We start from the raw sequence: 13054 nt of genomic DNA, 5'->3' as shown, positions 1-13054 counted from the left end.
CACGAGGCAAGCTCTAAACAATAAAAATGACGATGATGATGATGATGATGATTGTTTGACTTGACCAAATGGTATAAGAAGGAGTCACGGAGGCAGAATCACCTGGTGTAGTTTAATGTTGCCACCACTAGTGCTGTGAAATGTGCAAAGTAAATTGCAAGAAACAAAAAAAAAAATATAACAAGTAAAATAAATCACAAAGTCTTCAAGTTATCAAAACAACTTGGGTCAAATGCGTAAGACAACAAGACACACGAGGCCCCGGCTTCATATCACAAACCAAACAATACATAAACTCTTTCAAACAAAAACAAACCTGTGCACATTAATACATCACTGCATCTGTCCTGACACTGCAATACCTTAAACACTAACCTGATGATGATGATGACGATGATGATGATGATGATGAAGATGATGACGATGATGATGATGGTGATGATGAAGAAGATGATGATGAAGATGACAATGATGAAGATGACAATGATGAAGATGACGACGATGATGATGAAGATGATGATGATGAAAATGATGACGATGATGATGATGAAGATGACGATGATGATGATGAGGAGGATGAGGATGATGATGAAGATGACGATGTTGATGACGATGATGACGATGATGAAGATGATGATGATGATGATGATGATGATGATGATACTGTCTGCTCCTTGATTAAATCCTGAATGAATTCATGAATCCTGTTCATGTAGCACCTTTCATGCTCACATTGCAGCTCACGGTGTTCAGCAGTTCAACAAAAATGAAACACAAAAGAAACACAACAACAAAAAAAACAACAACATAAGTTTCAAACCATAGAAGAGCACAACAAAGACAAGTCACTGATTTCAAACCAAACAAAAACACGCAAAAATCATATCTCATGGGTCGGCTGTCAAGGAGCACACACACACACACACACACACACACACACACATGCACGTACAAGCACACACATGCACTAACCCTAACCCTAACCCTAACCCACACACATAGCTCCACCTGTATAATCTAATCTAATCTAATCCAGCTGTTGTGCCATAAAGTTTCCTCTCCTGCTGCCTATAATGCTCCTGGCCTCCACAGTCACCGGACCTGAACCCAATCCAGATGGTTTGGGGTGAGCTGGACCGCAGAGTGAAGGCAAAGGGGCCAACAAGTGCTAAACACCTCTGGGAACTCCTTCAAGACTGTTGGAAAACCATTTCAGGTGACTACCTCTTGAAGCTCATTGAGAGAATGCCAAGAGTGTGCAAAGCAGTAATCAGAGCAAAGGGTGGCTATTTTGAAGAAACTAGAATATAAAACATGTTTTCAGTTATTTCACCTTTTTTTACATAACTCCACATGTGTTCATTCATAGTTTTGATTCCTTCAGTGAGAATCTACAATGTAAATAGTCATGAAAATAAAGAAAACGCATTGAATGAGAAGGTGTGTCCAAACTTTTGGCCTGTACTATACATTGCATGCTCATTTCTGAAAACCAGCCTATTGCTAACGGAAAGTGAATATTTTGTTGTTGCAGTGGTTATGAGTGTTGCATCACTGCTACTTGGATTACAATATTTTGTGTGTTATTGTTCTTGAAGAGTTTAATTGCTTAGTGACATAACAAGGACTGTACTGTACATTTTTTTCAAAAGAAAGGGGATGTAATATTCTCATATAGTATGCAAGTCATTGTTGGAATCACATTGATATGTGCCATTGTGCTGCTGCTCTAGCGCCATCTGCTGTTTGCCTGTTGATTGCTGTTATTGGTTCATGCAGCGTACCTGGGAGGTGTGTCTTCAGGTATACGGGCAGTCGGTGGAAGTCAGCCTTCCTGTGTGCACATGTTGTCTGCAGTCCATCAAGTAAATGTCAAGCCCGCCCGCCCCCCAACCCCCGCCTGTGTGAAGGAGGACAATGATTTCATGTCAGATCTCAGTGTGTGTGTGTGTGTGTATGTGTGTGTGTGTGTGTGTGTGTGTGTGTGTGTGTTGTTTTGTTCTGAAAGAGATGCTCACAGAATTGTTGTTGTTGTTTATTAAGAAGATTGTTTATTTGTTTATGACAGAGAAGTGAACACAAAGAGGCTGTGAAAACAAAACGTCACTAAAACTGTCAACAAACTCGTTTTCTTACTAATAATATTCATCCACTCATGATATTTATTCATTTATTAATAACATTTATAACTGTTTGCATTAAAAAAAAAATGGATTTTTTCTTCCTGAATTTTTTCTTCCTGAATTTTTGGGTGAACTGAAGTTGGGGTCCGGGGACCCCCAGGGGTCCCTAAGGGGATTGCAGGGGGTCCTCAGTAAAATAGTTTAATTTTACTGTCATTTAATTCTCTAAAAATTGTTTGGGGAGAAGGCAATGTACAAATTAGAAAAAAAAACTGCAATGAGCAAAAATCTTTCTAAAAATGACAAGATTTTAAATGTGAGACCAGCGATGTTTTTCTTTTTTTTTGATTATTTTTTGGGGATTTTTGTTTTATTTGACAGCGACAGAAGAGAGAGACAGGAAAGGCAGCAGGGCAGAGAGTGAGACAGCGCCTGAGGATTCAAACCTGCAACACTGCAGTCAGGCGTGGACAGGTGGCTCACCTGGCGCCCCCTGGATCAGATTTTTTTTAAATGCTTATGAACAGCAATTTATATAGTTTTACTGTCATTTTAGACAGTATTTATTTTCCTTTTATTTTATTTGTTTGTTTGTTTATTTATTTATTCCAGTTTAAACTCTGACCCATCTGAACTTTAAGCTGTTGAACTTTAACCTTTAATGTTTCAAACACAAGAAATCTGATCCAGCATCAGTATCTGACCTTCAAATACAAAATATATCATTTTAATCACAATTCACTTGACAGTTTGAATTTGTGTACATATAAATAATTTTATTTATTTGAAATAAATCGAGTGGATTTGTTCTGGTTTCAAACAAATAATTCTATTATTTTCTTTTTGCAAATGAAAATAGAATTTGAATCAGTTTACTTTTTTTTTCTTGTTTTCTGAGGACTGCCCAGTGCAAACCTGCCACAGGTAGATGGCAACAGGCCAATTTTATTTTCCTAGGACAGTGACGTTACTTTCATTCCATCACCATTCTAGAAAAACAAAACTGGCTGCCGGCAGTTAGCTTAGCCAGCGAGGATGAGCTAACACATTCTGCCAACGACCTTTCCGTTTTTTATATTTAAGGAATTTGCTTAAAATCTGCTTTTGCTTCACCAAAACTGTGTTTATTAAATGTATCGATTTTAAATTTAATCTCCAACACAACAACGTGAGGGGAAACAGTGAAGACGTGTGAATCCTTTCTGTATTTCGAACAAATTTTGAAGACATAACAAGCCTTGTGCAATACTAACCATCAAAGTGTTAAATCTGATTTTAAAGGTTTCCTCGACTCGTGGTGTTCCTGGGAGGTCCCGGAGGGATCTCGGTGTTACTGAATGATGTGGAACAGCGTGACGTTATAAAGAACCTGGTGGCCGTTGTTCCAGGCGTACAGCGCCCTGTCGCGGGGGTTGTAGTCCAGCATGGACAGGTGGCTGTATTTATTGGTTAGGGGGATATCGATGTACTCGTAGGTGGACGAGTTGGTGGAGAAGGCGTAGTACACCTTGGTTCCGCCAGAGTAACCGTTGGTAACGTACAGCGTCCCGCAGATCATGAAGGCCTCGCCTGCGCTGCGCTTCGGGTGGTTGGTGGTCCAGCTGCGGATGATCTGCAGAGTGTTGGGGTTCAGCTGGCTGATGACGATGTTTCCCGCGTTCTGATTGGTGGCGTAGACGGCCCAGAGCCCGCCCTCGTCCACCATGAGGTCGATGTCGGAGTGCCCCCCCCAGGAGTAGTGGTACATGTTGTTGTAGCCGGCGAAGTCCAGCTGGCGCGAGCGGCTGATGAGCGAGCTGCTGAAGTCGAACTTGATGATGGTGTGGCTCTGGAACTTGTTGAAGTAGATGGAGCCGTTATAGACCACCTGACCCGTCCCAGACCAGGGGTGGGGCAGGCGGTGGGACGTGAAGTTATCTGAGGTCATGAAGTCGTACATTGACTGGTACTCCCTGACGAAGCGGTTGTTATGGTAACCGTCCATGTACCACACCTGAGTGGGAAAAAAACAAAACATAATGAACAAGCTACAATAATGTAAAATATTCTGTAAATATAAATCATCTTTACGCTTCATTCTGCTCTGAGCTGTGGTTCTCAGAATGTGGTGTCCTGGAGGGTCAAACTAAACCCTCTTATGTCCTCATTTTGCAGCCACTGATTACTTCCAGTAATTCTTCTGCTAATTTCTTCTCATGTTTTTCAAGAAATCCAGTTTTAAAATGTCTGTGAGCTTACTCTGTTGTCTCCAGGGGGCGCTAGAGGGTCTGTCATCCATGACCCAAACCTCGAGCCTGACGTCTTGATGGTGACTGGCTCAGATATTCCTGTCAGCTTCCCACAGGCTGAACACACACACACACACACACACACACACACACACACACACACACACACACACAGGACATGTACATTGCGGATGTCAATGAATCTGAATACATTCCTCAGCAGTTTGTCCCATCAGCCGCAGGTCTAATGGATGACAGTGTGGATCCCTGACAGAAACCGACACTGAATCCACATTTTTGCCAAGATTTGGGCTTTAAAGGCAGTGGTCTTAAACTTTTGATCAGCTGATGAACAGCCTATTTCAGTTTAATGGTTGTTTGCAATAAATTGCTTACTCAATTTTTTTTTTGTCTCACTCCCATTTCTTCTTTTTGCATTTTGAAGCTCTGCTTAGAACCTTCTTAAGATCCAACAGTGCAAAATGTAAATTCTTGCAATTTCTCAACTGGTCTTAAGATTTTGATCAGGAGTGTATCTAATAACATTCATGTATAATAACATTTGTGTGTGTGTGTGTGTGTGTGTGTGTGTGTGTGTGTGTGTGTGTGTTTGCCCACCCAGCTTCTGCATGCAGGCCCTCAGTCTCTCCTCCAGGCTGGAGACCCTGCTGTGCAGCTCCTGGTAGTCGAAGCCGCCCAGCTGCTCCTGCAGGGCGCTGAGGAGGGCGCTCACATTCGCCGCCTCCTCCTTAAACTGAGCAACGAGCCGCGCATCCGCCTTGTACGCCTCCAGCACCGGGATGAGAGGACGCAGCTCCTCCATCTTGGCCTTGATGGCCTGAAAAACACACAGGGGCTTCAGTGTTGTGGGCGGAGCTTTTGTTTTTTACATCACCAGGGACAGACTGACAGCCTGGAAAACAGATGGTCAATGAAATGGCTGTCCAGGTCAGGCTCCGCCCCCCAATGGGTCATGCTCCGCCTCCTCTATCCCTAACCCTAGCCCACTACCTGGACCACCACCACACCTCCAGGTGACACATTGCAGTCGCATTTCAAAAGAAAACAAAGAAAGCGTTCAGGATGAATCAGAACTTAAAAGTGCAAAGAAGTGATGCTGTTTGATCGAGTGAACCTGAGTGACCCGACTGATCTGTAATTGGATGTTGCCCAGATTCATCTGATCCTCTTTAAGTTCGAATTTTAAAAAAATATGTTAAATGACTCTGTGCAGTTTGTAGTATTCCTTTATATTCCGTCCTGAATCAGTTTTACTTCAATAAAACACAAGTTCAACTGCAGCCCGTTTCAAAAGAAGCTGAACATTTTTATATTCAAACATAATATTTCACATTTAAGCATGTTCAACATTATCAATTTAATGTATAATCATTAAAAAAAATACTTATACAATACTTTATTGTTGTCGTTACTAGCAGTGAAAATAATCTGAATGAAAAAATGTCTGAAGCTAATCGAGAGCAGCTGTGGCAAAATGAGGTTTGACCCCCGACCCGGTCGCATCAGCTGACCAGTGGTAAACGTGTGTGTGTGTGTGTGTGTGTGTGTGTGTGTGTGTGTGTGTGAATCAGTGCTCTTGGTTCAGATGCATTGTGGGAGCAGAACCCCCTGTCTCCACAAACAGCAGCTCAACACCAACACAACTATTTTAAGAATTTTATTTTTCATCTCAAAAATGCAATAACTCACAAGCAGTTTCATGCTTCATTTGCAGAACAGTCATGAATTTTTGTGCAGTTCAAACATGTTTGTGGTGAGCAGGAACCACATGCAGACAGGCGGGCGGCTCGGGATGATGATGTCATGAAACCTCATGCTCACCACCGATCTCAAAAAAAGGGTTTCAGTGTTTCTGATCTGATGATTTTGAAGCCAGACAGATGCCGTGTTGGAGGAACCAGCACTGAGGAAGCAGCTTCCATCTGTGGGCTTTGGGGAGGTTTTTTTAGCCAGTCACTTGAATTTAATGTGAGTTTGTTCTGTTTGCGTGTAAAGTCACAGAAAGTGGAAACGGAAACAGGGAGGTTGGGCTCTAAATAAACTTACACTTGAAACTTGTGTAACTTGAGTATATTCCTTTCATGTCACTGCTGTTGTCACACAGGTGTAATGATAAATGACACAGCTGTTTACTTGGTTTCCAAAAGGCCGCCAGCTAACGCGCCGTGTGTCTGCAGGGTGAACTGCATCCACCTGGTTCAGGTTCGCTTCACCCTCTTCACCTGGCAGAGAGACGGCTGGACAGCCTCTTCCACAGACAATAAAAACTACACACATCATAAGCAATAAAGAACAAGTACGAGACACTAGACACCAATATGGGGTGGAGCCATCTGAACTTCACATCAACTGTAAAAACAAAGCAAGAAAAGGGAGAAAAGGAAAAGTCCAGCTGTTGTTTTCTTTCTGTGTCAGAGGATTTTGGCTGAAGGGTCGCTGACAGGCCAGTTCCAGTAATGTGGCTTTGACAGTTTAAAACTAGACTTACATTAGCTTATAGTTTAAATTACTTTGTAGAGTAGCTTAACCCAAACACTTGTCTTCCTGCCTGTGTTGCTCTGTGCATCTCTGCGGCGGTCCCTCCAATATGGCCGCCGCTTGGTTTCAAATTCACATCAATAGAATCTTGATCTAATTTCTCTTTTTTTGAGACCAAGTGTTGCTCACTCTGACAAGACAGATGATGAAAATCCATTATGTTTTTGTCTACATCCAACAAATGGACATTAGTGTTTAACCAAACAAGTCCAGCACAGACACAACTCGTTAACTCGTTAACTTGTTAACTAGGAACATGCCTTCATGCCATCAGCTGGTGGCCTTGCGACTCGCTCTGACAGAGAAATGTTCAGGCTGCAGCAGGTTGGAGCTCAGAGGTGGCGGATGCTGAGGAGCTGCAGAGCATTTCTCTTTGACTCGCCTGCCCACTGTTTCCCAAGTTGCTTACAAATGAACGGAAAGGTCAAAGGTCAAAGGTCAAGTGCTGCCGGTCAGGAGAGTTTGGAATGTGAAGCTGAAGGTGATGACTTGAGGGAAAGCCTGTCCTGGCTCTTCCTAATGTTGTCCTAACGTTAGCCCTGCAAGCAAGAGAACAACACTGTTGAGTGTTGGGCATCGGCCATGTTGGAGGATTTATTTGGACAGGTGAGTGACACGAGCACACGCCCAGGTGAGTTCAGCTGGACGCTACAGCTCAATTCACACAGGGGAAACATGTAGGCCTATGTAATAATAATAATAATAATAATAAAGGTAGTAATGTCATCATATCTCTGTATCCCAGCTCTGTGGTTTGACCTTTGAACTTTCTGAATGTCCTACAGCCTGCTTGGTTACTTGGCAGTGATTGGCTGGCTGGATGGCGGCGGTCTCTTACCTTGTACTGCCTGGCGATGTTGCTCTCGTGTCCCTCCTCCACTTGTTTGAATTTGCTCTCCAGTCCTCGGAGCTGAACCTCCATCTTCTCCACGTACTGCAGGTCCCTCTGCGTGCGCTGGTCCAGGACCTCGATGGACTGGCTCATGTTCTGCACCTGGACACCATCAGAGCACAGCCTCATCAATACTATCAATACCATCAATACTATCAGCACCATCAATAACATCAACACCATCAATACCATCAATACTATCAGTACCATCAATACTATCAATACCATCAATAACATCAACACCATCAACACCATCAATACTATCAGTACCATCAATACTATCAATACCACTCAATACTGTCAATACCATCAATACCATCAATACTATCAACCAATACCATCAATACTATCAATACCATCAATAACATCAACACCATCAACACCATCAATACTATCAATACCATCAATACCATCAACACCATCAATACTATCAATACCATCAATACTATCAATACCATCAATACCATCAACACCATCAATACTATCAGTACCATCAATACTATCAATACCATCAATACCATCAACACCATCAATACTATCAGTACCATCAATACTATCAATACCATCAATACTATCAATACCATCAATACCATCAACACCATCAATACTATCAATACCATCAATACTGTCAATACCATCAATACCATCAATACTATCAACCAATACTATCAATACTATCAGTACTGTCTAAGGATGTCCCCTCACACTTTTTTGCCCCTGAGATCGAGTCCGAGTCCTTTCAATTCAATTCAGTTTTATTTATTTGTATAGCCCAGAATCACAAATTTCAGATTTGTGTCAAAGGGCTTTACAGGAAATACAACCTCCTCTGTCCTGGGACCCTCACATCGGATGAGGAACAACTCCCTAAAAAACCCCTTTAATGGAGAAAAACAGGAAGAGTCTCAGGGGAGCAGCAGAGGAGGATCCCTCCCCAGGACGGACAGACGGGCAATAGAGTCCTTTGATTTTGAGTTTCTGCCGATACCAAGTCCCGATCCGATACTTTGGCAGTGCAGTAAAAACAAAGAAAGAACACATCCAGGTCGTCCCTTTAGGTTTTTTTTATTATTATTATTATTGAAACAATGAACAGATCTATGCCGAGTTGCTGCAGTGTACTCAGAAAACTGTGCTGGGTTGTTTCTCAGGTGGCAAATCATGTTCGCTGTGTTGAAGGTGCATTTTTCCTTCCCACCGTGTGAAATCTCCCTCTTGCATGTTGCTTTCACTTTCCACTTTAAAATATTTCCAAACGGCAGACATCTGAGAGACGCCTGTCTTGTCAGCTCACCGCCACTGACGCATGAAGGCACGCCCACTCTCAGAAATGCAGTGCTAGAAGCTTCGTTGCCGTGACAATGAATATGTGGCAGTAGTATTTGCAGTGCAGTGTGCTGTATTGCAGTAGTATTTCTAGTAGTGTAGTAGTACTTGCTGTGGTACTGCAGTACCTTCTCCAGCAGCTGCCTGAGCTGTTTGGTCCGGGCGTCCCGGGAGCAGACGCTCTGCTGGGGAGCGACCACCGTGCACACACACCTGCCCTCCGTGTCCTGAGCCGAGCTGTACACCTGCCAGCCGTCCTCGGGGTGGGCGGGCCACACCTGGAGGGGGGTGGGGGTGGGGGTGGGGGGGGACACAAGTCATAACGAGCTACTTCCTCACTCACAATTCATGGATTTATTTATTTGTTTATTTATTTGTTTATTATTATTGCTGTTATTTGTAGGTCTTTGACATTAGCTACTGTTTTCTTGTGTGTGATCTTACATATATATATGTATGTGTATATATACATATATATGTATGTGTATATATACATATATATGTATGTGTATATATACATATATATGTATGTGTATATATACATATATATGTATGTGTGTATATACATATATATGTATGTGTGTATATATACATATATGTATATGTATATGTGTGTGTGTGTGTGTGTGTGTGTGTGTATATATATATATATATACACACACATACACATATACATATATACTGACTGTATTATCTATCTATCTAGATAGATAGATAGATAGATAGATAGAGAGAGAGAGAGAGAAAGAGAGATATTGTCTACCTGACAACAGAAGGAACAAATCAGGATGAAACAGGAAGTGTGTTTTGTGTTGCTGAAGGTGTTTAAATTATTAAAAGCAGGATCATTGTGCCTCCCCCTGCAGGCGGCAGAGGGAACTGCAGCTGCTGAGGCTCCATTAGAACAAAAAGAACACACACACACACACACACACACACATCTATTTTTAGTCTCAGAGCTGATCTGAGAGCAGCTCCTGTTACTGGAAGAAACCCAGAACTGAAGTGTGAGAACAGGAAGTGTTAGAACTTCTAACACTTCCCGCCCACATCGCAGTCCATCTGTGCGCGCGCACACACTCACGCGCGCGCGCGCGCGCACACACACACACACACACACACACACACACACACACACACACACACACACACAGTGTGAAGCAGAGTGCTGACAGCACGACGCTCAGCAAATATACAGAGAATAAAATATGAAGGACGGAAGTCATGAATCCAAACAGGATCATTATTATTATTATTTTACTATTACTGTCAGTATTATTATTATTATTAGTAGTAGTAGCAGTAGTAGTAGTAGTAGGCTAGTAGTAGTAGTAGTAGTAATGGTAGTTTTTGTAGTATCGTTTTTGTTTTAGCCCTAAACCTGGTGGTGTTCAGTTATCAGGTCTAATCCCGCTTCAGTCTGCTGATATCGTGTTAATCCTTGTCTGTAATCTGTAATCCCTGCTCACTCTGCTAATTCCACTGCTCAGCTTCTAAATCATCAAATCCAATTAGAAAATCCTGCCGATGAACGAGATTATCTGCAGGATTAACGAGTTGCAGGTTTGATTCCCGTCCCGTCGCAGTGCTACTGAGCAGGACATCAACCCCCCAGATTAACTCTACCGCTATAGATGCTTTTCCGCAGGCGACTGATTGATTGATTGATTGATTGATTGATTGACTGAAAGTTTCAGCATCTCGCACAGAGTCTGATAGTAATATGATGTGGAGCTGAGTCTGATCAATATGAGCCGATACGGACAGCAGCCTTATCAATACCATCATCACATCAGATTAGATCTGAGGGATTAAAGAGGAATGACATGAATGTTTTCCTGCAGGAACAGAACGGAGCCCGAACGTCCCGCTCACACACAAACTCACATAACGTCATGCAATATAATATAATATAATATAATATAACATAATGCAACATAACGTAGCGTAGCGTAGCGTAACGTAATGTAATGTAATGTAATGTGATGTAATGTGATGTAAACTGGTGTAAACTGGTGTAAAGTATCGTAACGGACCTGAGTGAAGTCGGTTCCCAGCAGCACCAGCAGCGCGAGCCGCAGCAGCTTTCCCGCCGCCTCCATCTGTCCGGATCTGCGCTTCACTTTCCTCCTCTTCCTCCTCTTCCTCCTCTTCCTCCTCTTCCTCCTCTTCCTCCTCTTCCTCCTCTCCCTCCTCTGTTTCTGTCCTCCTGTCGGTTCTTCCTCTTTTCTATCCTCCTCCTCCTCCTCCTCCTCCTCCTCCTCCTCCTCCTCAGCTGATGAAGAAGAGACGCCGCGTGAAGAATCAGCGGCGTGGAAAACGGAACTGTGTGTGTGTGTGTGTGTGTGTGTGTGTGTGTGTGTGTTTGTGAGTGAGTGTGTGTGTGCGTGTGTGTGAATGTGTGTGCGTGTGTGAGAGTGTGTGTGAGTGAGTGTGTATGTGTGTGTGTGAGAGAGAGAGAGAGAGAGAGAGAGAGAGAGAGAGAGAGAGAGAGAGAGAGAGAGAGAGAGAGAGCTGTCCGCGGTGCTGAACCGGAAGTGAGCGGCTCGCGCGTGGGCGGAAAACAGTCAGATGGCTTTGTGCTGCGGAGACGCCATTTTGGCTCCAGCCTCGAAATGTCGGCAGGATCAGACGTGAGATGACGTCACATGGAGGAAAAAAACCTCCTTAATAAAATCTTTATTTTATAAAATAAAAGAAACTCGGTTTTGATTTGAAAAAGAGGAGCTCGGTCATGTTCGAGACCGGAAGTGACTGACAGTCAGAGGTGAGATTAAAGTGTGTAAAAAAAAAAAAATCACGTTTTTGTGTCTCCTGGTGAATTAAATTTCAGTGAAATGATTTGAATCGTGAACTCACTGCGTTTCTTTCACGTTACAGGAACAAAGTGAAAAAAAACAGAAAAGACAGAAAATGAGCCAAAAACCAAAACAGCATAAAGGACTCAGGAGCGCCTCCACCAGGTGAACAACGTGAACTGATTCGTTTTCCCAGCAGTCTTAGCGCCATAATGAACAACAATAACAACAACAACAACAACAACAATAATCATAATAATAACAATAATAATAAAAATAATTTCCTAAGAAATGTGAAAGAATTTGACTCTCAAAGGGCTTTTTGACAACGAGCTGAGCTGGGCTGTGAGTGTGTGTGTGTGTGTGTGTGTGTGTGTGTGTGTGTGTGTGTGAGTGTGTGTGTGTGTGTGTGTGTGTGTGTGTGTGTGTGTGTGTGTGTGAGTGTGTGTGTGTGTGTGTGTGTGTGTGTGAGTGTGTGTGTGTGTGTGTGTGTGTGTGTGTGTGTGTGAGTGTGTGTGTGTGTGTGTGAGAGTGTGTGTGTGTGTGTGTGAGTGTGTGTGTGTGTGTGTGTGTGTGTGAGTGTGTGTGTGTGTGTGAGAGTGTGTGTGAGTGTGTGTGTGTTTCACATGGAGGCTCACAGGCGAGAAGCCGAGGGATGAAAGAGGCACTTTTTAAATTAATAATCATTCTCCTCATTTGGTTGCCATGGTAACATCTCTGTCTGGAGGCACATCAAAGACTGTAAAGGATACATGCTGGCTGCGTGTGTGTGTGTGTGTGAGCTTTTTCTTCCAAGACCAGAGCATGTTCCTGAACCCCACTGAGGACCATCTGACACACACACACACACACACACACACACACACACACACACACACACCCAGTCTGTTGTTTTGGGACAGATGCCCTGTTTGGCTGCATCGTCGTCATGGAAACAAACCTCTGAGACCTGCTGGACGACAGCCAAACATCATCACTTCCTGTCTTGTCCACACAGGAAGTGATACTCGTCGCCATGGGGGGTGGAGCCATGTGTGTGTCAATCAAAAATAACATGAGAGAAAGTCCAACATGTCTCTCCTCCAGAGAGGCCTCCTCCACTCTATGCGCGCGCACGCACACACACAC

General features: G+C 43.1%; 1 protein-coding gene across 1 annotated transcript; it reads right to left on the bottom strand.

Annotated features, from left to right (window-relative positions):
• Nucleotides 1-2498: 2498 nt before the first annotated feature.
• On the bottom strand, nt 2499-11262 carry LOC115365956 (noelin). The gene is made up of 6 exons (XM_030061196.1): nt 11165-11262; nt 9257-9406; nt 7749-7904; nt 4970-5189; nt 4362-4468; nt 2499-4116 (listed from the first exon to the last, which is right to left on the bottom strand). The coding sequence occupies exons 1-6, from the start codon at nt 11228-11230 to the stop codon at nt 3454-3456; spliced, it is 1362 nt and encodes a 453-aa protein (XP_029917056.1). The 5' UTR covers nt 11231-11262; the 3' UTR covers nt 2499-3453.
• Nucleotides 11263-13054: the final 1792 nt, after the last annotated feature.

The sequence above is a fragment of the Myripristis murdjan genome, chromosome 9 (genome assembly GCF_902150065.1).
Source record: "Myripristis murdjan chromosome 9, fMyrMur1.1, whole genome shotgun sequence".
In the NCBI taxonomy this organism is placed as follows: Eukaryota; Metazoa; Chordata; class Actinopteri; order Holocentriformes; family Holocentridae; genus Myripristis; species Myripristis murdjan.
This window is presented reverse-complemented; position numbering and strand designations above follow the sequence as displayed.

Bases quoted from the DNA above. Each gene is read 5' to 3' on its own strand.
- LOC115365956 (XM_030061196.1), bottom strand. From the start codon at position 11,230: ATGGAGGCGGCGGGAAAGCTGCTGCGGCTCGCGCTGCTGGTGCTGCTG. The intron at 9,407-11,164 runs GTCCGTTACGAT...ACCCCCCTCCAG, and splicing joins TGGGAACCGACTTCACTCAG to GTGTGGCCCGCCCACCCCGA. The intron at 4,469-4,969 runs GTGGGCAAACAC...GTGTGTGTTCAG, and splicing joins GGCCTGCATGCAGAAGCTGG to CCTGTGGGAAGCTGACAGGA.